Below are 27196 nucleotides of genomic sequence, written 5' to 3' on the forward strand. Positions count from 1 at the left end.
GTACCACAAGTGACCATCACAATGGACGCTTCCCCCAACCTGATGGGAACCACACTTCTAGCGCTTAACCGTTTATGGCTTGTGTGTAGAAAAGTCAGCCCATATCGCACCCGATGCCCAGGCTGCTGATGCAGGGAGACTCTTAGTTCCCATCTTGAATAATTACCAAATGAAGAGACGGGCGCTGAAGGCAGGAAAACAAGAACAGAGTTTATTTCTCATGAGGAGAGCATGTAATTTCGGACACTCTCATAGTGTCTTCAGGAGGTGCTCTAACAAGTTTCTCTGAGGCTTCGTCTTTTATACACAGGTTTGTGGCACACATGCATCCTTTATTACAATCAAGACATTGTACGAACATATTCCAACACGTGGCTACAGTAGGGGCCCTTATCCTCCATACAATAGGAGGGGGCTGTCACGCAGCTGAGTGTTCTGCTGATTCTTTTGGAATGTGTGCTCCTGATCGAATCTCAGGGGGTGGGGAGGTCATGATCAATAGTGGCTCCTTTCAAGAGAGGCGAGTGCATACAGTAGTGGGCAATAAACTGTATCCTCAGGCTAAGGGATGACCAGCGGTCCATGTAGACAATTAGGTTCAGAGTAAGAGGTCATCAAAGGAGGGGTATTCATGGAGAGAAAGGAGGTGTTGGTCAGGCGCGGGGTGCGATTCTCAGAGGCAGAGTCATGCGGGAGGGGAGGGCTCATGACTTGTGCATGTGAGAGCGGGGGCGATCAGGGTGCATGGGGGAAGCTTGCAGGGTCAGGGAAGGGCGCTGGTGATCGATCGCAAACAGAGAGACCACGGTACCTAAAATGGCTGTTGTATATATGTGTGCATGGGTCTATGCTGGCGGGGTAACACAGTCAGTGTTTTGCAATGTCCATTCTGCTTACGACAAGAGGTACAGTGAACACAAATGAACGCCGCTTATGTACATACACATTGCTATTTTCAACAGTCGCCGCTTTTTTACATAAGCAAGTTCAATTTCTACCTAGTCGATGCTATAGGCAGAATGCAATACATGTTAATTTACATTTGTTGGGTTCTTCATACAAGCCTAGAGATCGGCATAATATTTAGTCGGTATAGAATCAAGTTCAGACTTTTTCTCCGGTGACATTAATCAAGAGTAATCTGATACCTTCGGGCCTTATCAGCGCTTTGGAAAGCTAGATACATGGGTGACCGATGAAACATTTGTGAAAGCAATAAAATTTGAGGGAGGAATGCAATTTTGATGTAAACAACTAGTCCAGGGGTGGGTAGAAAGTTCTGGAAAGGGGGAGGGTCTTTGTCGCAATGTCTTTTAACAGAGTCCGTCTTCTTTTGTTGGCGCTGCTGAGCACCGGCGGTGGAGCTATAGGTCCAGCTCGGAATCATCCTTACACGTTGCAGGGTGCGATCAGTCCTCTGCTGTTTAGATCACAGTCCTGTTTCCTAACTTATTTTCTTAGGGGTGCCTTATGCTGGGCACCTGCGTGTCTTTCTTCTTTCGTGGCAAAACCTAATTCTATAGTCAAAGTTTGTGCGAAAAGGGTGAGTTTGTTGAATAATCGAGGGAAGAGAGGGCGGAGTGGGATCAGATCTTTGAGCACATCAAGGGACCAAAAGGGGCAAAGGTTAACGAGCAGGCAGGCCCATCGGTCGGGCTCAAAAGGGACGGGGACTTCAGGCACGAGTGGGGCAGCAAATCGAGGGCTTCAAGGCAGCCCTTTATTCCTTAATCTGCCAAGTTTGAGAGTGGTGCCTCGTCCCGCGTCTCGTTGCTTGGTGGCTCCACCTTTGGTCGCGGTCACACGTGCTTCATGATCTGTGGCCAGGCCGTGCGTCACGTCCAGCTCCTCTCCTCCGGTGATTGTATCTTTGAATGAGTACAGAAAAACAAGTTTTAGAAAAACTGGTAGGAGAAGACATTTATACATTTCAATTCCGTCCCCAATCCTATGTAGGTGGGAAAAAGTTCATCGGTCATAGTCAGAAGTCGTCACGTATGGAGTCTGTAGGAGTGCATTGCCATGGAATTCATAACCCTGTTTGGTGCTCATTCGTGACGTACGTGGAGAGAAATTTGGACCTTTATACACAGTGTATTATAAAAACTCAAAATCGAGTCCTTATGTAGAGACTCGCCCTTCCCTTTTAACCCAAGTATCGACAATCTTACATTTCCCTTCGGGGTCGGCTAACTCTTGTAAGCAGGGGCGTTATCGTCATGAAGAAGGGGGAGGGGGCAGATGTAAAACATGCTTTTCTTGGGGAGTGGCCGTTAATCAAGGTCATCAATTTCGCTTTCGAGGGCGGCTGACATGAGGCTGGGGTTAATCGGGGGAAGCGTGGGCGCTTTGGACAGGGAGCTGGGGTCGATCTGGAGAAGTGGGGTATTCTGGGCATCCGCACTTAAGTGCAGAGGGGTGAAGTGGTCGGTGCATTGGGAATTGCATTTCTAGCGAACCGAGAAACAGAAGGCCATTGACGTTATAGTCCCCCCATAAAAGGCCAGATTAGGGGACGTTAGTCGTCTGACCCGTCCTTTCTTTCATGACCAACTCGGGTCCTATTGTTTTGCAGAAAGGAGAGGTAGTAATATGGCAAGTCACAGTCGTTTTAGTTCCTGTCAATTTTTCCAAACACCTTTGTGTTCGAGGAGACCCAATTAGGTGTTGTGCCGGGGGGCACAACGTTACCATACAAGGAAAGAGGGAACAGGGGGGGGGCTTTAGAGAGTGAGAGAGAGAGAGAGAGAGAGAGAGAGAGAGAGAGAGAGAGAAAGATTGCACTCTAAATGGTCCATTCTGTACACGCATGACATGGAGCGAGAGAGAGAGAGAGAGAGACGTGTACAATAATGGGCCATTCAGCGCGCACACAACACAGAACAACAGGGATTAAGTACTACGGAAACACAGGCAGAGGGATGACGTAGATCCATGCATCACGTATACACAAACTTAGACGGGGAAGACAGTACATGTACTATGTACAAAAATCCAAGACAAAACATAGAACAGTTATTGGCCAAAATTATCTTTTCTTGTATGGTGCGCATCCTTAGCATCCTAAGCTCTTTTTATCCTTTTCTTCTCCTTTATTCGTCGGCTGCCTTTACTGGTGGCTTTGATTGTACACACTTACGTCTTTGGCAATTGGTCATGAACTAACCTAGTCGGGCTAATGCTCACGGTGGTATTTTCGAGTCATTTTAGTAAATGTGTTTCTAGGCTGAGACAACAGTTGGTGTCGATTGGAGAATAATGGGGCAGCTTTGATTTACATGTCTATGAAGATGCGAAAAAGGAGGTAGTAGGTTTTTAAATATTGGCAATATTCCTAGTCCTCCTGGCGGAGGATACTTGTGTAAACCTTACCTCGGAATATTCCTTAAACTTTCCTTATTTAGTTAAACGTAGGAATATATTCCTCATTGTACGTCATTTTTGGTTGCATTATTTGGGGTACCAAGCGACGTCATATTTCGTAGTTCCCGCTTCAGGCTGTCCTCCCAGGCGCTAAGTTCAGGGAGAAAAATAGTCATGGTTTGCTTGTTGCGGTTAGGTACCATAATCAAACCCTTTTTCCCGTCTCTTCGTCCGCTAGATCACTGTTTTCATACATTAATCGATATTTCGATGTGACCTGCAGAGAGAGGGAAAAAGAAGGGTGGGGGGACAGGGGCTACATTGATAGACGCATTAGCGTGCATAAACCCAGAAAGGCTTTTACTTACTGCATACTCGGCCTATCTCCACGGGATGCAGTCCCTGCCAATTGGGCGTTCAAGCCCAGGTGGACCGTTAGTGTGACTCTTCTTATACAGGTAGCATATAAAGTATAGGCTAAATACCAGGATCTTTAGCGGTTGCTTTGGCTGTACCAAAGGAAAAAATACACAACTAAAACTTGGACCCTCCATATCTGCAATATCTCTATATATTATACCTTTTAAACCTTATCTAATCGAGCTGAGTCATTTCATCTGCATTTTTAGTTATATCGGAAATAGTGATCATTTATTTGAAACTTATTAATGTACGCGTGACAACTACGTTAGCTTTTTCCAAAAATCTTTAATAAGAATGTTGGTGCACAAATACGGGCCTACAACCCCGTGAGCCGGCCACGGAGCAGGCTGGAACTGTAGATGTGGGGATACTTTATTAGCGGAAAACTTAATGGAGTCAGTGGTCGTTAATTTCATAAAAAGTGCGCCAAGTGCAATAAAAATCATATCGAATCTTTTAGTGTGAGCGAGTATCATAAGCATTGAAATTCGAACTTTCAATAATCATGATGCGCCAAAACTCAACAACAATTCATTGTCCGAATGTTCAATCGGTACCCATCTCATGTCAATTCATTGTCCTTCATTGTCCGAACACATAATCAGTACCCATCTCATATCAATTCATTGTCCGAGCTGACAGTATACATCCTATATCAATCCATTGTCCGAACATATAATCAGTACACATCCTATATCAATCTATATGTTTTAAAAACTTCATACATATCCCATGACACCAAGGCTGAGCAATCGGGGTATAATGAGTTGAGAGTTTCATTTGCGTCGGCGCCATTTTGGGTGCAGTCAGGCAGATCCAGGCATAGTCTAAATCTCCACTAACTCGTGGTTGGCCCAGAGCTTCCTTTTGGCAGTCAAAAAGTTCCGTTAAAGGGCAAAAGAAAGGATCGGTGGTCTGAACCATCAGTCAAAGGGGGAGGGAGGCAACAATTTTTCCTACCGGGTCATACTGGGGTTTTCACCGGAACTGTTCCAAACTGCAGTCTGCAGGATTCTAGTCATTCAAACCGAGGCTGGCGACAGCATGGGAGCGCTGACGTCCTGCGGCTATATTTCCATCGTTCCGTGGGCAATCATGGCAGTCATTCCCCATCGGGGGTATCTGCGGGAGTCGGGGACTCCCGCGGTTCCTCTAGAATCTTCAAGGTCGAGGAGAACTTCTATGATGGTGGAATCAGCAAGCAACCGGGCCATTCCTTCATGCTGGGCCCGCTCTTGCAAGTTTGACCGCCATTTTGAGAGTTCGGCAGCTACCGGCAATCGCGGGGTCAAATGAGCGGACGGGCTCCAACCTGCCGGGCGAGGCGTTGCAGCATTGCCACAGTGGACGAACCCTTTTGCTGGGTGCGAGGAGCGTTGGGGGTGCAGCTGGGGAGCCTCCACCTGGGGAGGTGGGAGAGGCTCGTTCGCGCCGCCTCTCCCTCCCGGTGCACCCCACGGCGTCTCGCTTGACATTTGTTATGGCCGGACCAGGCGATGAGGACGAGGGGGGGGGGTCGGAGGCATGTGCAAGACATCCCCCCCCCCAGTGTTGTCGCAGCCATTATAGAAGAAGTGGCGCCTAGCACGTTTCGGGCCGGGCCTCCGGTTGATGGCGGCCGGACGCTCTTCGCTCTGGCCCCAGGAACGGGTCCCTTGGTTCATCCGGTGGGGCAGACCTTGGCGCGTGGTGCCGCCTTCGGGCTATTTGCGCAGTGGCCTCTCCACCCCCAGGCCTCTTAGGGAAGCTGGTCCAGACTGTCTGAGAGAGGGGGGGTCGGGTACATGGACACTCGAACCCCCCCACCCCCCCCCCCCTACAACTCTCCAGGGTTGTCGTAGCCGCCACCGCGGCCGGATCCCCTCGGCCTCGGCCTCTCCTCAGGCCCACCCCATGTGATGATCTCCGGCCGACGTTTGGCAGCAGGACCCGCCCTACATGTGTTGAAGATCTCGTCTTCCGGCTGGGCGTGGCCGAAAACCTGTTGTACTTTGGGAGTTTCCAGAATGGGGCGGATGTCTACTGACTTGTCTTTCCCAGGTTGCCGTTATTGGGGCGTGGCAGGCGGTGGGACAGACATGTTTGGAGCAGCGAGGGGCGATGAAGCCTCGTTGCCTCGTGGCCGTCGCAATGTCAAGCTTGGCTTCTCTTATCGTTTTCAGGTCTCTTATTACGGGCTTATTTCTAACGTTTCTTGTTTCTAGGACAATCATATGTTTTATCATTAAGTATTGTTATCGTTGCCTTATTCGTTATTTAATAAAAAAAATTCATCAGTGGCCTACTGATTTCGTTTTCCTATTTTCTTTCTAGTTTGCTTCGTGCTAAAGTTTCTGTTAACAGGATACAGTGATCACTTCGTTATTATTGCATATGTCCTTTTTCACTAGGGGTGCTCTCTGGTCGGGCCAGATGACCTACCTCTAGTAAATGGTCCGGGTGGAACTGGTTTATCAATCAGTGGGGAGTAGATAGGCATGACAGATTACAACGGGGGACAAAGGCCCGCATTACCTACCCTTCACTACTTGCAAAGACTAGACAGAGTATTTCTTTTCTATGTTATTTGCAAACAGAGAATACCTCCAAAGAGAACCAATTTCGAACAATCAATGTTCGGACAATCAATCAATGAGGAATGAAATAGGCACGACGGATTACAATGGGGGCAAAAACCTGCGTTACCTACCCTTCACTATCTGCAAAGGGAGAGAGAATATTCCTATTCTTCCCCGTTTGTAGGCAGAGAAGATCCTTGAGAGAACCAACTTCGAGCAATTCAATGCTCGATCAAACAATCAATCAATGGGGAGAAAAAAATAGGTATGACGGATTACAATGGGGACAAAAGTCTGCATTACCTATCTTTCACTATCTGCAAAGGGAGACAGAATATTCCTATTCGTCCCCGTTTGTAGACAGGGAATATCTCGAAAAGCAATAATCGATAAAAACCGATTAACAAACAATCAATGGGGAGAAAAGATAGGCATGACGGATTACAATGGGGACAAAAGTCTGCATTACCTATCCTTCACTATCTGCAAAGGGAGACAGACGTTCCTATCTGTCGCTGTTTGCAGACAGAGAATGTCTCCAAGAGAACCAATACTTCAAGTAGCACCCAAGGCTAAATGAACCAATCAATGAACAATACCAGTATCTAAATACCGTTTCCAATATCAACAATCAATCAATCAATCAGATGGATAAAGCCATCCTACCAATCAGACGTAAAGACGTCCTACTTAACCTTACCCGGACCGGACCGTGTGGACAGTTCTTCGCCTTCCTTTTTCCAGCGCCCGATCGTTCTCTTTTCTCCATGTTTTTACCGCAGCAGTTCTGTGGGATTCCAGTCAGGACAATAGGTCACTTGAGAGAGGTCCGTTCGGAATCGGTGAAGTTCGTTCAATCGGCAGCCGGACGAGGGCCCTCTCAAGGCAGGTATACTCCAATCATTTAGATGTTCACCCCATCGTCTGGACCTCTCTTACCGGACCTTATGTCGCTGATGGACCCCGCGTTGGGACGCCAATTGTAGAAAAGTCAGCCCATATCGCACCCGATGCCCAGGCTGCTGATGCAGGGAGACTCTTAGTTCCCATCTTGAATAATTACCAAATGAAGAGACGGGCGCTGAAGGCAGGAAAACAAGAACAGAGTTTATTTCTCATGAGGAGAGCATGTCATTTCGGACACTCTCATAGTGTCTTCAGGAGGTGCTCTAACAAGTTTCTCTGAGGCTTCGTCTTTTATACACAGGTTTGTGGCACACATGCATCCTTTATTACAATCAAGACATTGTGAAGTACGAAGATATTCCAACACGTGGCTACAGTAGGGGCCCTTATCCTCCATACAATAGGAGGGGGCTGTCACGCAGCTGAGTGTTCTGCTGATTCTTTTGGAATGTGTGCTCCTGATCGAATCTCAGGGGGTGGGGAGGTCATGATCAATAGTGGCTCCTTTCAAGAGAGGCGAGTGCATACAGTAGTGGGCAATAAACTGTATCCTCAGGCTAAGGGATGACCAGCGGTCCATGTAGACAATTAGGTTCAGAGGAAGAGGTCATCAAAGGAGGGGTATTCATGGAGAGAAAGGAGGTGTTGGTCAGGCGCGGGGTGCGATTCTCAGAGGCAGAGTCATGCGGGAGGGGAGGGCTCATGACTTGTGCATGTGAGAGCGGGGGCGATCAGGGTGCATGGGGGAAGCTTGCAGGGTCAGGGAAGGGCGCTGGTGATCGATCGCAAACAGAGAGACCACGGTACCTAAAATGGCTGTTGTATATATGTGTGCATGGGTCTATGCTGGCGGGGTAACACAGTCAGTGTTTTGCAATGTCCATTCTGCTTACGACAAGAGGTACAGTGAACACAAATGAACGCCGCTTATGTACATACACATTGCTATTTTCAACATGTGGACATGCCATCAACTGACTATCCATATCGACCACCTGGAGATACTGGCCATCCAGTTATCACTCAAAGCTTTCTTCAGTCACATTCAGCACAGAGAGGTCCTCATACCACAAACAACTTGACCACCATGTATTAGCTCCAGTAAAAGGGTGGAACACAATCACCACATTTGTCCGTATTAGCTCAAGGCATTTGGCGATGGGCAATTCACCACAGAGTCCATCTACTGGTGTTGTACTTGTCAGGAGCAGACAGCTACTCTGCAGAACGTCTTAGCAGGATGCAGAAACAAGTCCACGAGTGGGTACTACACCTGCAAGTTATGCTCCCCTACTTCCTTCATTGGGGGTTTCCAGATGTAGGCTTCTTCGCCACTGCTAAAAACGCCACATTCCCAAACCACCTCCAGGATCCCACACCTACATTTCATGGGCAGTGCACCATGGATCAACTGATCAGGGATATTTGCCTGTGATTTCCGACTCTCCCGCGCCTTCCATTTGTGGTTCGCAGGCTTCGGCACACATCCCTCACTCTAATCCTAAGGCTCCAACGTGACTGGACAGACTTAGTTCCCTGTTCTACTTGACCTCTCCCTTGCGCCACATGAGAGGCTGCCATAACTGTCAGACCTTCTGACTCCGAGCCAGGGCACATTCAGGCACCCGAAGCCCAGGCAACTCAACCTCGCTAGTTTGCTCCTGAGTTCATAGAATCGGGCTACCTCAATCTCCCTCCTGAGTGTATATTCATCCTCAAGGAGGCCCGTAGACCCACCACGCCGGCCTGTTATGCCGCCAAATTGAAAAGTTTTGTCCACTACCGTCTCCCTAAAAAGATAGACCCTCTCAAGCTGACTTGCAGATCTAGTCTGCTTCATTTACCGATTTCAGGCCTTTTCTAAACACCTATCGGACTGCATTTCGCTGCAGATGCTGCTTATCTCCAAAATAAGGAACATACTTCACTATTCAGGATTCTTGTCATTACGGCATTCATGAAGGGACTGAAATGGGTCATCCCACCCAGAGGTCGCAATCTAGAACCTCAAGATTGTTCTCACACAACTCATGGTCCCTCCCTTGAACCTTTGCATTCATGCACTCTACATAACATGACATAACATGTGTATTTGTAAAGCGCACGTTCACCTGAAGGTATCTTGGAGCTAAACAACAGATGTTTCTTGTTGCCCAACTCAATGGTACTCATTTTATCAACCTCAGATGGATAAAAGGCTGAGTAGACCCGCCGGGATTTGAACCTGTGACCATGAGGTCGAACACAAGCCCCTGCAGTGGAGGCATTCGTCCACTGAGCCACCAGCCCTGGTCTAGAGTTCCTGTTCTGGAAGGTAGCTTTCCTAGTAGCCATAACCTCACTCGGATGTGTAAGTAGGCTTCAAGCTCTTACCCAATGATCGGGTTGTCCTTACGACAAATTCAACATTCTATCTACTGTGGTGTCTTCTTTCCACCTAAACCAAACCATTGAACTCCCGGGTTCTCCACACACCCAGACTCCGTGGGAGAAATGGCCCTTCAAAATCTAGAAATTAAGAGAGCCCTCAACGCATTCCTGAAACCCAGCAGCTGTTTGTCTCATTCTCAAATCCACGCAAGGGGCTTGTTCTCTCCAAAGCGGGCATAGCCCGGTGGTTGGTCAAATGCATTCAAACTTATTATGCCAAACCCAAGAGATAATTACCTGCCCTACCCACAAAAGGGGGGTATCCTTGGATTTCCTTGGTAACATCCCTATAGCTGACATATGTAAAGCTGCTATCAGGTCCACCCCACACTCTATCACCGAACATTAGTGTGTGGACATGTTAGCACGTCAACAAGCCAACAAGGGCCAGGCAATCCTAAGTACACTCTTCCAGGCAACATCCTCCACCACGCCACCGCTACGGGGACAGCTGCTTTACAGTCTGCGCAGAACTTGTGTAACTACACCTACACATGCAACGAGTGGAAAATGTTACTCTGTAAGCATCTGTTTCTGGCATGCAGTGCTGGAGATTCACTGTTGCTCCATTTCATCTTCGTTCATTGAGTAAGTAAGAAATAATTTATTGTTTAGTTAATAAAAACCTTAACAACTTTCACATAAAAAGCATAGTACAGCGTAATTCGTAAATCGAAGATCAAATAGCTTACTGTAAAAGATTGATACCTGGTTAATGTCAAACAATATAAAAGGTAAAAACATCAATTTTGCTATCAGACATAAATTATTCGTCTCCGACTAATTAGGTATACAAAGATCCAGCTAACCGTTCGTTCAGTGGGCAAAGCGACTTTCTTAGATGCTGAAATATTCGACTAGAGACCTGAGTGCATTACTAGCTTAAGTTGTCGAACAAAGTTCAGTCTTGCTTAGGAGCTTCACACATTTGTTTAAAAAAAATGAAATAATTAAGTTTGCATGTTACTGACACATAAAGTACCTGGGGCCATATGTAGGAACACATTTTCCCATAGGCAGAGAATGGGTGAAACCCTTTGATACATCTGGCCCTTGGTGCGTTATGGATGAAGATGCATGACTTTAAGTCTCATGAGTTGATGAAAAGCCATAGCAATGAATTAAAAATGTTTTAAATTATTTATTTACCAAAATAGGAATAAACAAAGGGAATGGTGTGCATGGGAACATGAATCAACAAGGAGCAAGTCCAGGTCAAAAGCTCTGTGGAAGTAAGAGGCCGTGCTGTACTCCATTGATCTTTGCACAACCTAATGGTATTTTTCTGTTGGAGTTGTGCTCCAGCTTGTGGTGTCGAGTCCTAATTAGTCCCATGTCCTAAGATGCTGTGTCGGAGCCCTGATGTGAGGAGCGTGAGGCTTAGAGGACCCACGATACCCAGGGGTGTGGATCCTGATTTAAAGGGGGTCGAAAGGTGTGTGACTTGCCGATAGGTTTGGGGACAAAGGACCTTGGTGTAAGTGCTAATGGTCCACTGCGTGGCGGCACTGTGAGCTTCTTATGGTGCAGTGGTTGCTGGTTGGTTCTTTTCTATATGTTTTTCCCCTGCCGCCTCCATAAAACGTACGAAGCGGCACACCAGCTGTATGTCTCCGCCTCCCAGGCATGCCTTCACTGCTTGTCTGCAGGAACTCCTCTCCTTGTTTTTAAAGATGGGTTTCAGTAGCGGTCGGCGTTCAAGTTGCAGTTCCCCTCAGATTCATAATAGGTGTAATGCGCTCTCTTCCGCTTTCCCACATAGGCGGCAGTTGGTCGATGTCGGTAATCGTTTCCAAGGGGGCAGGTGCGGCAGGATTGGTAAGATGCCCACTCAGAAGCAAAGATATTTTTCTTTCGTTCTCCTGTTAAAACCGGCACCTAAATAGGATTGTGGAAGTGGCCTGACGTAGCTCTGCTGGACAAACCATCCATGTGCCCTATCTTTGAGTGCTGCCTTGTCTTCCACTATAGCCAGTTCGTTGAGTAGGAAAACCGAACAGTGGAACTGATGCCAATGCGCATTACCTGATATGAGAAGTCGATATACCTTTCAACTCAAGACTTCTTCAAAGAAAAACAAGTTGCAGCTGTCATACCCCAACACTACATTGCAGTAGCATGCATACCATATGAATCAGCACTACATGCCATGAGTTATGCTTAGAGGGTAAGTAACCTCTTCCTTATAATTCATATCCATAGTTTTGAACATCATTGAAATTGAGTTATTACAGAGCTCGCCTTTCTGTTTCATGGGTTTGTACTATAAAAATAGCACATACGTACTAAAATGCATACATTATATGTGATTGCTAGGTTAGCTTTGTGTGATTTTAGTGAAAATACAAAAATATACCGAATAAAGGGCACTAAAGTCAACTAAAGTATAATGTTTTTCTCAGATCGGAACTATACATTATCACAGTTGGTTTAAAAAAATTAATGTTTGACTGTGGCATCAAATTCCATTATTTTCCAAAGTTTGCTAGCATGAAAAGCCATTGTCAAGCTCATAACATGGCATGACTCACCTCACTAATTTACTAACAGGATGCAATAGAGTAGGCCTCTCCACGGAGTAGCTCTCAAATTTCCTATCAGTAGCTCTCCTGCCTGCAGCCCAGCTTCTGGTTATTTCAATTAATAAATGTACTTCAAAATTTTATAAGTGTGTATTCGAAAAATGTTTTTGTCAATTATCAGAAATCATGAGCTGATGTTTGTAGAAAGGTGGCTGAATTTCCAAAATGTATTTAAAGCTGATATTTCGGTGGCTGTTTATCTGGGTTTGGTGAAATTTGTACTTATGATATTACCTTGGTGTGAGGCGCATTGCAGCTATGGCTGCTATGTTTTACCCTTTAGAGGCATTGGACACTGACAAATCTTTGTTTTTACATTACTTCTGGTGACTGTGACTGATAAACTGAGGTGAGCACTGCTAGTAATCTTGCATATGGTAACTGCTAATGCAATCCTGTCTGATGTGGTCACTATTACAGCACTACAGATATTAGTACTTTTGGATGCTTATCATTAAACATTAGTAGTTCTTATTACAGAAAAGGTTGGATACCTCTGTAATAGAGAGTTAGTAATAGAATTTGGCCTTTAAAGTGTGCTGAATGTGTTAATAAGTAATCATTTGGAAATGTTTAGACATCATTTCCAGCAATTCTTTAATATTGGGTCATGACTCCACAGCACATTCTAATTCAGTTTATTCTCTTTCAGCACCATATCTTCAGCTTTTAATTCCTTAGCCACTGTTACCATGCAGGACCTGATAAAACCCTACTTCCCAGACCTCTCAGAATCACGTGCCACCATAATTTCCAAGATTCTTGGTGAGTCTGCGAGTCTTGCATTTTATATAAGACCTAATATCTGAGAAACTGTTCCTTAATTCTTGCACAGTAATATAACATACTTACACACGCTTGTCACTGTGTATACTTGATGGGTGTATTTCAACGTGGAGGGCATTTTAATTTCATTGGTTATCTTTAAATGCCACCATGTGTCAAATGAAGCATTGCTTTCCATGGTGTATGGGAAGTGTCAGAATGGCTCCTGAGGTTATAAACTGAATTCCAACCCTTACATTTATCCCCTTCTTCCCTTTATAGCACCAGTAGATCTCCGGCTATTTCCTCTAGCTGCTACAAAGGACCTTAAACTCTTGTTCCCAGTTCCTCACTGTAGCAGTTACTAACTAGTATTTCAGTAGATGAGATTATGATTTTATGAAATCTCAGTGGTAACTGGGTCCTTTGGTATTAAATCTGATTTTCCCATGCACTTTACTTTTGATGCTCACATATTAGGAAGGTTACTTGCAGTGGAACATTGCAATGTTTGCATTGGCGGTCCTCAGGGGTCTATCACTGTTGTTGCTTTTGCCCTTTAATGCATGTGTCTGTATTTGTGGCTGTGTTTACACTGATAGGTGTTTTCACAAAGTGGAAAAAATGCTGGTATCCTTGGTATTTTTGAGACCAAAAGATACACATACATCAGTGTTTTGGGTCAATAATGATACGTGACCATGTATACCAGTAGGTAGAACCCTGTGCATCAGAGCAGCACTGGATGTTGTGCAGAGGGGGCACGAGGTAAGGTTGAAAACGAGTATGCAAGGTGATGTGCCCCAGGAAAGCTCGAGGTGATGTGTACCAAAAGCAAGTGTGGAGCTGACCGGAACGAACACTGACCCATATTCCTTGAGAGAGCACTTGGCTGTTCTTACCCTTCAAAACCCCTTGGCCATGTCCCTCGAAGGCAGAGCACTTGCCTTGTCCCTCATAGGGAGAGAACTTGGCCATGTCCCTCGTAGGGAAAGCACTTGGCCGAGTCCCGCGTGGAGAGAGCACTTGGCCGAGTCCCGCGCGGAGAGAGCACTTGGCCGAGTCCCGCGCGGAGAGAGCACTTGGCCGAGTCCCGCGCGGAGAGAGCACTTGGCCGAGTCCCGCGCGGAGAGAGCACTTGGCCGAGTCCCGCGCGGAGAGAGCACTTGGCCGAGTCCCGCGTGGAGAGAGCACTTGGCCGAGTCCCGCGGAGAGAGAGAGCACTTGGCCGAGTCCCGCGGAGAGAGAGAGCACTTGGCCGAGTCCCGCGGAGAGAGAGAGCACTTGGCCGAGTCCCGCGGAGAGAGAGAGCACTTGGCCGAGTCCCGCGGAGAGAGAGAGCACTTGGCCGAGTCCCGCGGAGAGAGAGAGCACTTGGCCGAGTCCCGCGGAGAGAGAGAGCACTTGGCCGAGTCCCGCGGAGAGAGAGAGCACTTGGCCGAGTCCCGCGGAGAGAGAGAGCACTTGGCCGAGTCCCGCGGAGAGAGAGTGCTCTTGGCCGAGTCCCGCGGAGAGAGAGTGCTCTTGGCCGAGTCCCGCGGAGAGAGAGAGCACTTGGCCGAGTCCCGCGGAGAGAGAGAGCACTTGGCCTCAGGGAGAGCACTTGGCCGTGTGCCTCAGGGAGAGCACTTGGCCGTGTGCCTCAGGGAAGAGCACTTGGCCGTGTGCCTCAGGGAAGAGCACAGTCATTTGCCTCAGGGAAGAGCACTTGGCCATGTGCCTCAGGGAAGAGCACAGAGTCATTTGCCTTAGGGAAGAGCACAGAGTCATTTGCCTCGAGCGAGCACTGGGCGGGTGTTTCGGGAGAGCACTGGGCCGTGTGCCTCGAGCGAGCACTGGGCGGGTGCCTCGAGCGAGCACTGGGCGGGTGTTTCGGGAGAGCGCTGTGTTCGCCTGCCGCGGGAGAGGGCTGTGTTCGCCTGCCGCGGGAGAGGGCTGTGTTCGCCTGCCGAGGGAGAGGGCTGTGTTCGCCTGCCGAGGGAGAGGGCTGTGTTCGCCTGCCGAGGGAGAGGGCTGTGTTCGCCTGCCGAGGGAGAGCGCTGTGTTCGCCTGCCGAGGGAGAGCGCTGTGTTCGCCTGCCGAGGGAGAGCGCTGTGTTCGCCTGCCGAGGGAGAGCGCTGTGTTCGCCTGCCGAGGGAGAGCGCTGTGTTCGCCTGCCGAGGGAGAGCGCTGTGTTCGCCTGCCGCGGGAGAGGAGATCAGTGGGTCGCCTGCCACAGAAGAGCAGTGGGTCGCCTGCCACAGAAGAGCAGTGGGTCGCCTGCCACAGTGCAGTGGGTCATGAGAGCATTTCTCTAGAGAGCACTGGTTGTGTGCATATTAAAGGCAGCAAGTGATGCCCTGATTAGGAGCACCAGATTGCGTACATTACATGGGCACAGGCTGGTACATTGCATGTGTAATATTTTCATCCAGTCCTATAGTTTTTTTGCATTTTGAAATGTTTAACCTGTTCATTTAGTTAAATAGCCAGACTTAGTGAAGGTGTCGTATATGTCTCTTGGATGGACCTTTGAAGTATAAAAAGACATTTCCTCCAGTTGCGGCCGGCATGGCTCGCTGGTGGGGGGGTGTCACACAGGGGGGTGTCCTGTGGGGAGGTCGCGCTGGGGGCCGTTGATTTAATAATAAAAGAAAATTGTTTATGGCGAGGGCTTATGGGGAGGCCATGTTCTCCATGCAGGCTGCAATGCAGTCTGAAGGTGTTCCTAAGTAACAGGACTTTCCACAATAATAACGTCCTCTTGTGAGTAATTTACACGTTTGATTTACGCTTTGACTTTTGAGTAACTTTATTACTTTTGACTATTTACAAAATCCAAGTAAAAATGTGCCTGAAGAAGGGGTTGTGCCAAATGTACAGGTGTAATTACTACTACCAAAAAAGAAATAGGAGTGAAGTCCAAAATCTAACATGACCAATCACAGGCACTGCAACACACATCCACTGAAAATAATAGGGGTAGTTTTCTAAATAAAATAAAACCCAACTTTAAATTTAATGTTTAAAATAACAAGAACACTGAATTTAATGTTGAATCATTATTTAACAAGCATTGGCATAGCCAATAGGTCTCGCCTTTGGAACCTTTTAAGTGTTTAGCCATGCAACAGTTGATGATGTTGCACCAAGGATATTGTGCTGCATAACTAAAAAACACTTATAAGGTCCCAAAGGCGAGACCTATTGGCTATACCAATGCTTGTTAAGAAGGTTACTTTTCTCGCGCCATGGACAGCAGTCCTGTAAATGTGCCATTCATGGTGAATGACTGTGCAGATGTCTTGATTCCCTTCTCACTGCACCTCTTAGGAGGCTTGGGATGTGCACTATAATAACAAGGGCTCAACAGTGAACACAGATATTGACCGCACTATCTGGCATCATTTCTCTAGAAGGGGTGGAAATGAACTGCAAAGTCCAAAGCTTGTATTAGATGTTGCTGCTACTTGAGGAGGCTGTGCTGCGGCATGCAGGGAGATCCTTTTCCAGAGTAGGATGAGGGGATGGTGTGTTGGGGGTTTATCACACGAGACAGAGATGGTCCTGTAACCTAGAGGTAGAATGTAGAAGAGGGTAGAGCACATGGATGCTGGATATCAGGGCCTCCTGACAGTGTGGTCATGCTGCCCTTCTTAAGTGCAGTCTGCTTGAAGTGAAAGTGTTTTTTTTTTTTGGGGGGGGGGTTCCCTTCCAATGACCATAATAAGCCTCCTCCGCGCAGTCGTCCTCCTCAAGCCAGTTACTCTCCGCCTGCGATGTGCAGTCCTCCTTTAAGTTTACAGCACCATTTACTGCCATTGTGGAGGTCTGTGCAGAGAAATGCCTAATTGAAGTGAACTGCATTCAAGAACGTCAGGTTAGCTAAAAAGCATTGCTTACACAACCTCAAACATGCTACCAGGATACAGTTAGTTGGTGGCCTCATAGAGGGGCCACACAAAGTTGACATGGGCACATTGTTCCCTAGCAAAGAAGAGCCTCAAGAAAGCCTTTTCTGCCCATGTCCCTGCAGGCTGCAGCTGGCTGTCCATATACAACTATAATTCCATGCTCGAACCATAGTCTTGCAAATTTTGTAACTCAAAGCTAAGGAGATAATGAAAGGGTTAGCAGTGTGATTACCTTCTCAGCTCCCTTGAGATGCTTCACTTGCTGAGGTAGCAGGGGTGACGCAAGAAGCGCAGTTGGGTATTAGACATTGGCCCTAGTGAGGTGCACATGCTTCAAACAACTATTTGTTAACTGCTCAATATACACACATACTTCATTTACCCTGGAATCTCCTGACACAGAATCAACACCACCAACTGTAAAAAGAAGAAAGCGTGAGAACATTTGAAGCCTGGCATCTATGACCCTTCTAATAGTCTGTAGAAACCCCTCAACCTGCACTCTCAGTGCACAAAGGGCTTAATTCACACAGTGTTCAAAGATAAACACCTGCGCCTGCAATCACAGCCATAGTAGGTCTGCAGAGGGCCACAACTGCACTCCTGGGGCAGCAAGGACAGCCCAGGGATGCAACCATTGTAAAACAAGTTATCACACTGCGGTCGCCAAAAGGAATGAAAGCAAAGTCATCTCACTCATGCCATATCCTAGTCCACCGTTTAGATCACTGGGACACTAAACCGACCTTATGCAAACCAGGCTAGACCCTGTCAGACAGGATAGTCCAGTCCGAGTTGCCTCAAGACAGGTGTCAGCCTGCTTGGTGCTCCTGGAGGTGGCATCTCTAGTCCCAGGACACCACAAGGTTCAGGAGCTATGTTTGAGCATACCCGTCAAAAACATGCTGAGCCTGATGAAAAAGGAGATGGACATGGGACACGGTGCAATTTCCAGTCTCTGTGATTAACTCAGTTATTCCATACACCCGGCTTTATAGAGTGATGCATGCTCCGAGTAACTGAACAAATGGAAATCACACTAGTCTAGACAAAAACACTATTTTTCGAGTAACCCATACAGTCCTTATCAGGGAATGTCTTTTCATGCAAATAACCAACTGCTAACTCCAAGTTATGAACAAAAGTCTGATATTTACTCATAGCAGAATACTCGGAATAAGACAAACGTCTTGTTAGATCCTTCATTGGCTGATGATGTCCCAAGAGGCCTCCCGGTGCTGCCAAACCCCGGTCCCTCATTGGCCGATGATCCAAGAGAACTCCCGGTGCTACCAAGCCCGGGTCCCTCATTGGCCGATGTCCCAAGAGGACCCTTGGTGCTGCCAAGCCCTGGTCCCTCATTGGCCTATGATGTCCCAAGAGGCCTGCAGATGTTGCCAAGCCCCGGTCCCTCATTGGCCGATGATGTCCCAAGAGACCTCCCGGTGCTGCCAAGTCCTGGTCCCTCATTGGCCGATGATGTCCCAAGAGGACTCCCGGTGCTGCCAAGCCCCGGTCCCTCATTGGCCGTTGATGTCCCAAGAGTACTCCCGGTGCTACCAAGCCCGGGTCCCTCATTGGCCGATGATGTCTCAGGAGGCCTCCCGGTGCTGCCAAGCCCGGGTCGCTCATTGGCCGATGATGTCCCAAGAGGCCTGCAGATGCTGCCAAGCCCCGGGTGGGTGGGGGATACATGGAGATAGTTGGGACCTTCAGAATGGTGAGGTACTTGAGCGCTGCATAAATATGGAGCTTTACTTCCAAGAGAAAAAGGACTCATTGGCTCCCAGGTGATACTCTGGGAGTGCTTGAAAGCAGCACTTTGCGACAGAGCCCAAAATAGGATTTCCCTAAAGAAACTACAGGAAAACAGGCCATCCTGACCTTAGAGGGGCTGATTCAGGCTGCTGAAGCAGGCCATCCCAAGGCTAGAGACAGGAGGTGGTTACTGTTTCTGAAGGGCCTACCAAGGGAATACCACATCAAACCCACATGGTCGAACAGTTCTTAGTGACCACACAAAAGCTGCACAAGGTGGGAGATAAGGCCGGGAGACTACTGGCGTGGCTGAGCAGATGAGAGGTTGCGTCTAGATCAATGCCTGAGCTGGAGATGCACGATGGCTCCAGGATTCGAACGGATGAGGGAATAGCAGAGGAATTTGCATTCTATTACTAAGATCTCTGCAAGCAATGGGCCTGGGCTGCAGAGGAATACATGGAGTCCTTCCTGCTTCCTGGGGGAGGGGCGGGGGAGGAATCTGCCCCCCCTGTGGCTCTCACCGGAAGACAGGGGCTCTTTGGACCGGGACCTCATGCTGGATGAACAAAAGCACTGGTCATGATGCAGCCCGGAAAGATGCCGGGACCTAATGGTATCTTGGTAGAATTTTATTAAAAACCTTTGCTTTTCATCTCGATCTGACCCAGATGAAGAGGTCAGTCATGGAGGACAAGTCTCACCTCCATTACTTATACGGGAAGAGGAATTGCTGGCACCTGCTCTGCTCCACAGGAAGCTCCTTGGAAGCGCGGGACAAACCTGTAGCATATGTGGGATACAGGCATAAACGCTCCTTGGCGACCCCGTTGTGGAATAGGGACTCCTTCAAAGAAAAGGGGGGGGGTGTCAGGAATGACCTTATTGTAACCTGATTGATATGTCAACGCTTGTTGATTTGGTTGGGAATACCTGTGGAAGTTCACAGCCCCAGAAGGCCGCTCACTCTGCGCCCTGGGGTCATGTGTAGCACAGAGAGACATGGCTAGTAAACTGAGAAGCCCCTAGACCCGCACAGACACCAGTGCTAAACTGGAATGATGCATTGCATGGAAGATAAAAGGGGTATACGAGGCAAGGGGCTGTCAGAGGAAATTTAAAGAAACTACTAGGACAGTGAAGATCCTACCCTGTCCTGGAATAGGACATCACTGCCTCCAAGTGTGACAATATGCGAGAGGGACAGGGGTGGGACTGGGGGTAGTGAGTGTGGAAGGGAAAGCAGACCTGCCAGTCCGACAAGGCTCTCTGCAACCACACAAGCTGCTCGATAGACCCAGCGAATCTGACATGTGACCATGGCTTGTGGTTCACTCCTTACGTGAGACAAAAAACAATAAAAAGTTATTAGTGTAAGATAGGCTGCCACAAAATGTGCAAGAAGATTGCATTTAAGTGCTTTCAAAAGTTACATTTCAATAATTAGCAGACTGCACCAAGGACAAACTTTACGGTTTCCATTAAAGGGAAGCATTCGAGAATGGGTAACACTAGGTGTAAGGTTAAAAAAAATACTCTGCCAAAACGAAGCTTCAAATGATTCTAGAAATTAAAGCCCATACAGCAAGCAGATTTCTATTTATATCATTGCACACTTTCATATTTTTCTCTGGTAGAAGGGAACCCTGATGAAAAGTCTGTCTTCCTGCCTGTCTTCTTACTGAATTCGCAATTGCCATTAACCGTACACAAGGTTTTTTTTAAAATTTTTACACAAAAACAATAGAACTGCATTGGTCAAATAAAACAAGCGCATGCGTCGCGCTAAAAGTAAACAAGCGCGCGCCTCGCGCTGCAGCATGGAGAGAGGAGAGGGCGTGAGCCGGTACCCCTTGCGGGAGCTAGCAGGACCCATTTGTCAAAGCTTGCTTCCGCAAGGGAATTTGCCAAACGTGCACGCGTTGCCATTGAAGGCACTGCAACGCGTGCACGTTTTTGCCTGAAAAGGCAATTCAATTGCTAAAGGTCTCCTTCCTAAGCAGCGCATAGGCGAGACATAAATATCATATTATTTAATTATAAAATATTTTTACATTTTGATTTAATTTAACAAATAAATGTAAAGTTAACTTTCATCAGAATAAAGTGCAATTACTTTTATTTAATTGTATACATCACTATTAAAAAGTATTAATGCATTTTTACCTTAGGTGGGAATGAATTTTTTTAATTTAAAGTTTTTTACTAATTCAATTTATCAAAATTGTTAATAGTGCTGTGGCATTATGTTTTTTTTATTCTACGTTTAAAATAAAGGAATAAAATTATTTTACATTCTCATTTAACCCAAAAATATTTTTGCTAATTTATTTTAAAGTTTAATACATCTTTTTAATTTCCCCCATACTCCTAGCCTGCTCCGTAATGCTGCTGTCAGTGGTTCTATCCCTAGTGCGAACAGCAGCGGGGAGCGTGGGCATCCCTGTTCAAATTTTTGGGATACCAGGTTCTCTATTCTGATGCGTGCCACAGGAGAGGTGTACAACAGCCTGACCCACTTAAGAAATTCCTCACCTACCCCCAACTTCTGTTAGACCAGCCATAAATAGTGCCACTCCACCGAGTCAAATGCCTTTTCTATATCTAGCAGTGCCATTGCATAATCGTCTGACATCAAGCATGGAGCCTGCCAAATACGCACTGCCCTCCTAAGGTTGTGGGCGGTAGTGCGTTTAGTAATAAATCCCGCCTGGTTTGGGTGAATGACCTGGGGAATCCCAGGGAGAAGCCGCGCCGCCATAACACTGCTTAGGGTTTTTTCATCTATATTTGATAAAGATATCGGTCTATAGGAACCGGCGAGCAAAGGTTCCTTGTCTGCATTAGTTATCATTGTGATTAATGCTTCTCTCATGGTGGGCAGTAGCTCACCCCGTTCCACTGCCTCGTTGTACACCTCCACTAAGTGATCCGCTAACTGGGAGGCATATTTTTGATAGATTTCTGCTGGTAAGCCGTCAGCCCCCGGGCTTTTAGCAGTGTTCAATCGTTGAATGGCCAACAGAACCTCCTCCTTTCTGATGGGGACGTCCTCTGACATCTCTCAGTCAAATCAAGGGATCTCAATCGAATCCATGAAGGCGACAGGGCATTGGGATATCGTATGAGGAGTGCACAACACAATACTGTACAGGGCATTGGGATCCCTGAACCGTCGTAACATTAGACCCCAACCATAGTAAACTTACCCCTCCCCTTGGGCAGAAATGCACCCCCAGGTGGCAAAGATGCAAGGTGAAGTATGCCGCCCCAATTCCTCCCCCACCAACAACAAAGCAAAACAATACAATTGATAGTATACCATCCTTAACTTAAGTTTCAAAGCAGCAATGCTTTCCGCATTACTCATGTATAACATTTCAACAGTTTCTGCAGTGCTAGTGGTAAACTTTCTAATGAGTTGCAAGGGCAAACCTCCAGCTCCCTACTAAGTCGTCCACGACTTGGAAGGGGGGTGGGGGGCGGTTAGGCTTCCCGCCAACTATCAATGCATTAAATCCAGATTATGTAAACACTATGCCAATAACCTTCTGATTATGCAAATCCCCCTTTTCATGTTATCATGTTATCAGAAACAAAGGCTCAGTAATTCCCTGCATTGCGCAGTTGTACACTTATCAAGTCCAGTTCGTCCTTCAGTGTCTAGGTTGAATAGATGATGCTGTCCTGCCTACTCTTCTTCTGCACCAGGATTCGTATATAGCTGCGGTGTTGGGAATTAGGCTCCTGTGTCCGACACGGTGTCCGAGAATTGCAGTGTTCCATCCTTACATACTCTCACCCTTCCGGGACTATGTAATCGGTCGCCTGATGGCTTTACATTCTGTGTCCCTTTATCCCTTGAGAGATGTCGGGAGCCGCCCTCCCGTGAGTAATTTGCTGAGAGGGCCGGATGTCCCTAAGAGCCTAGCCAATCACTGGCTTCAGCTGACGAAATAAAGAACACCACTTTTCCATTGCTCTCGATTCTACGTTTGGCAGGGATTATGAGACTGTATTTAAAGCTTGACTCCCTAAGGCACTTTTTAACCATCATAAAGGATTTTGTTGCTCCTGCACCTGTTGAGTGTAATCTGGGTATACAGAGATGGGGTGTCCTTCATACATCCATGGCCCACGAGTGCAGGCCATTTGCAGGATAGCGTCCTGATCCCTGAAGCAAAAAAGTCTTGCATTCATGGCCCTGGGTGGTTCACCAGGCTTGGGCGGAAGCACAAACGCTCCATGCGACCTTTCCACGTTGAAGAATTTGCAAGATTTTTTGGTGGCCATTGCGGCAACAATCAAGTCCTCCAGAAAAGGTTTGACTGATGGGCCCTCTGCCTTTTTGGGAAATCCTATAACCCGCAGGTTATTCTGTCTGGATCTCCCTTAGGAGTCCTCTGTTAGTTGTTAAGACGGACCACTTTCTTTGGAAGATCCCCTACAGTGTTCCTTATGGTATTTACCTCCTTCTGCAGGGTTTGCACCTCCTGCTCATTAGTAGTGCCTCTATCGGTGGCCGTCCAAAGATCGCAAGAGAGCAGGTTGACCTCTATGGCGACTATATCTATTTTAGGGACAATTTCGTCCTGGATTGAATGTATGGCCTCCAATACGTCTCCTATTGAGGGGGGTCTGGTTCTCCAGGTCCTGCATACTTCCTTGCATAGGAGTGGAAGCTTTCTTCTGGGTTCCTGGGCTATCGATAATGGTTGCACATACTTTGAAATCTTATTGGCTTGGGTTGCACAAGCTCCTTTTTCTTTGACCATAGCGATGTTTCTTAGCATTGAGTACAGTACGTGCTCTGCATCTGGTTCACTCCACCTGCCTTGTGCCAGGGCCCTCACTAGCTCAGTCCAGGAACTCCGGGCACCCCTTGGACTATAAGATATCACATCTTGTGCGTCTACTGTGTAGGCTCCACTCCCATTGGTGCTGCACTCCGCCACACTGTGGTGTCTGCAACAAAGGGGTCCGTTATATCCACTGTTTGGTGTCTGCACCGGTCTGGTCACACCCTGGTCGATCACCGCAAGGTGTGGTTGCCTCCTATATCTCCAGCACCGGTCCCTGGCCTGGTCCTCTATGCCCAGTAAAGTTCCACGTGTCCCAGGCCAGGCCAGCGGGTTGCAATCTTTATTCACCCTGCTTTCCTCTGTTGCACCCTGCTCTTTATTCAAGGGAGTATGGGTCAGTCTCAGCGGAGCCCCCAGAGAATCAAGGGGCCCACTTCCTTCCTCCTTTTCTTCATGGCAATATCGACACTGTGCACTGCTGCTCCACCCTGCGCCTCAGGGGACCGCAACCGCCCCGCCAGTCCCAGGCAGCTCCTGCATCTTGCCTCTGGTCCACTTTACACTGGCTTGGTCTGTCACCACGCTTCTTAGGAGACAATCGCCGCCGTGGACACCCGTACCCTCCTCCTGATATTTTGGGAAGTCCTCCTTCTCGGGGCAGGTCCCCGTGGGTGTACAATCCGGTTCAAGCTCTTCGGGGGAGCCCTCCAGCTCGTGTCAGCCCTGGTCCCCGTGGCGTCTCTGTATCGGGCGTACCTCCCGACTCCTCTCCACACCTCTTACTTGTAACGAGAACCGCCGTTCCGGCTCTTTCCGTGGGCTTTCCTGCGCGGGCCAGCAGCATCCCGGGGTCTTCCGGCATCCTCCTCCCAGGCCCAATATTCAAGATAGCGGCTAGCCCCGGCCCAAATCCCTGTTTAATCCCCACGCCACTCGCACAGGTCTGTAAAGCGGCAGGTGAGTGCTGAAAATAGTTCTTTTTTCCTCTGCCTGCAGCCCAGCAGGGAAATCTGTGTTTATATTCCACAGGATTCTGACGGATTCATGAATGGCTGACGGGAGAGCCGAGAGAAACCTCTACTCAGCCATCTTGCCAAGCCCGCTCCTCCCCCAGTATTACATTAACTTAGAAATTAAAACGCTACAGTTAAAATATTTTATAATTAAGTACTCATTTTCTTAACGTTAAATTAAATTATTTAAAATATGAATGAATATAATATAACATCATTTCCTATGGGATTTTATTTTAAATCCCTAATGCCATTATTTTCAATGGGAGGTATTGCTGTACCAGTGGTTGACAATTTATTGTGCTGGACATATGTAATTTTCTACTGTTTTGAGTCCCTTTTTAGTGTAGTAACAACTTTAGAAATTGTTTGTGGATAGCTATGAGCCTATTCTTCTGTGTGTGGGGGCAAGTTGCTCCCCAAACTCCTCCCTAACGCTCCTTCAGCCCTCCTTACTCTTATCTAAACCCTTTCCATTTAGTAATTGGTATTCTCCATTTTCCAGCCACTCCCCTTGTCCCTCCCACATTGTTAGGATCTGGAATGTTGTGTGTGGGGCTCGAGGGAAGTTCCCTGCGTGGAACATGGAATCAGTTGCTGCCAGGAGCTGCAGTGCGCCAGACGGAATAACGGCAACTTACCTGGTGTCATGCTTCTTTTCAATGGTGATGAGTTGTCCATTGTGTCCAGCATCTTCTTGAGAATGACTGCTTGGTACTGCGCATCGGGATCAACCCAAAGGAAATGTCGCACAGTTGGAGTTTGTCTTGCTGTCTACTTCTGCGCAGGTGATAAGTGAATTGTGAGAATTGTCTTGCAGACTGAAGTTCTGGAGATGTGAATGCTTCTGCTGTGAAATTACTTTTCGGCCAAGCAGGAGTTTCGGGTGACGGCATGTGGCGAGTGATCCTCATTGTCTGCTGTCACTGACGTGTATGGCGCAAAGGCCTGAGGTGCGCTGAGGAAGAGAGAGGCTGATGTACACTACTTTGTTTTGGTCATAACTTCAGTGTTCACAGCCACTTGATGACAGCATTCATTGCGCACACCTTAGGTTGACCCCAATTTCTTCATGAATGATCACCTGATGACGGCGTTGCGTACTCTGTGATGTGCACACCTTTGGCTGGTAACTTTTTATTTCAAATGCTTTCTGATTTAGTAATGTTAGGTGCATACAGTGATGCACACACCTGGTCATAAAAGTGTGTGTTAAAACATCTAGTGTGTGTACACGGTGACACTCATCCTGTCTTTGTTGATGCTTTAGAGTGCAAGGGAAAATTAGCCGAATCGGGTCAATATGTAACATTAATTTTCCTTTCCAAGTCACATTTGTGTTGGTGTTGGTGTTGGGCCGCAACTTACCCACCTATGGCCACTCAATGGATCGTGTGTTAGCATCACCACCTTTCGTGCAATCAGCTGGGACTCCTCCATTGCATTGGCAACATTGGAAGGACACGTTTGCTGCCTATTTAGAGGCCATTGATGGTGATACTTTTACTTCCAAAAAGAAAAAAAGCTTTGTTAATATATAATATAGGTTCCGAAGGAAGGAACATTTTAAAAACATTACCCCTAGCGCTTGAGAGCACCCATGTGGGCGGTAGAGATGATGGTGATTCACTGATCGTTAATCACTATGATCCGTTATTAAAATGTTGGACAAGAGATTCAATCCCAAGAGGAAAGTAGTGCTTGAGCGCCACAAGTTTTTGCAATGTGCTCAAATCCCTGGTGAATCCATACACAATTTTGTGGCCGCACTCGGAACTCTAGCCAGCACCTGCAACTACAGAGAATTCAGGGAGGAAATCATTCTGTATCAATTAATTGAGAGAACATGCAACAAGAAAATCCAAGAAAAACTATTCTTTTCCGAGGATCCGGATTTGTAAACTGACATCACTTTAGCTAGAAGAATAGAACACTCTCCATTCTGTGCAAAAGAAGTGAGTGGAACTGTACAGTCCCGGGCAGTTAAGCTGATCAATGCAAAGCATAATGCAACCACATGAGCGGGTCCAATGCGAATTCTGTGTGAAACCCTATGACAAATTCATCCAAATCTGAGAAAGGGGAACTTTCATGTTTCTGTTGTGGGAGCAAATCGCATTTGTGAAATGCAAAATTTTGTTTTGCCTTGACTCAAACATGCTTTAAGTGTGGCAAGAAAGGGCATTTTGCTCGCATTTGTGCAAAGCTGTGGCAGTGCAAAAAGCTTCTGCGCAAACTGTTAAGACCATTGAGGAAGATTTTGTTGACTCGGATGATGAAAACCATGTGTTTTGACGCTATATTCTTCGTCTTCACAAGCTGAAGGAGTCGTTGAAATAGCATCCATGGCAGTGTTCTGCAGTAGGAAATCTCCAGCTTGCATGGTCGGCGTGAACGGTAAAAAGGTTAGTTTCTTAGTTGATTCTGGTTCTGCTAAGGATTTTGAAGGATTAGATAGCGTTCAATTGCCTGCGTTCAATATCAGAATCTTTGCTTATGGTGACAAGAACGTGGAAGTTCTTGGTAAATTCATGGCTAACCTAGGGTTTGGTGAAGATCTTGCTACCTAAACCGTGTATATTGTAAAAGATTGTGCAAATTTGTTGGGGTGGGAAGAGAAAGGGGAGCTCGGAATTATTATGGATCCCATCCAACCTGACCGTTTTATCAAGAAGGGAAGTAAAGCAGTTTTATTGCACACCC

General features: G+C 47.2%; 1 protein-coding gene across 13 annotated transcripts in view; it reads left to right on the top strand.

Annotated features, from left to right (window-relative positions):
• Nucleotides 1-27196, top strand: part of SLC5A6 (solute carrier family 5 member 6) — a 383801-nt gene that overhangs the window by 163887 nt on the left and 192718 nt on the right. For all 13 annotated transcript variants that reach the window (XM_078650001.1, XM_078650008.1, XM_078650013.1 and 10 more), the window contains exon 10: nt 12915-13027. In XM_078650001.1, coding sequence (XP_078506127.1) covers nt 12915-13027 — 113 coding nt within the window. The remainder of the gene's footprint in view (nt 1-12914; nt 13028-27196) is intronic.

Source organism: Lissotriton helveticus, chromosome 6 (genome assembly GCF_964261635.1).
Source record: "Lissotriton helveticus chromosome 6, aLisHel1.1, whole genome shotgun sequence".
NCBI lineage: Eukaryota > Metazoa > Chordata > Amphibia > Caudata > Salamandridae > Lissotriton > Lissotriton helveticus.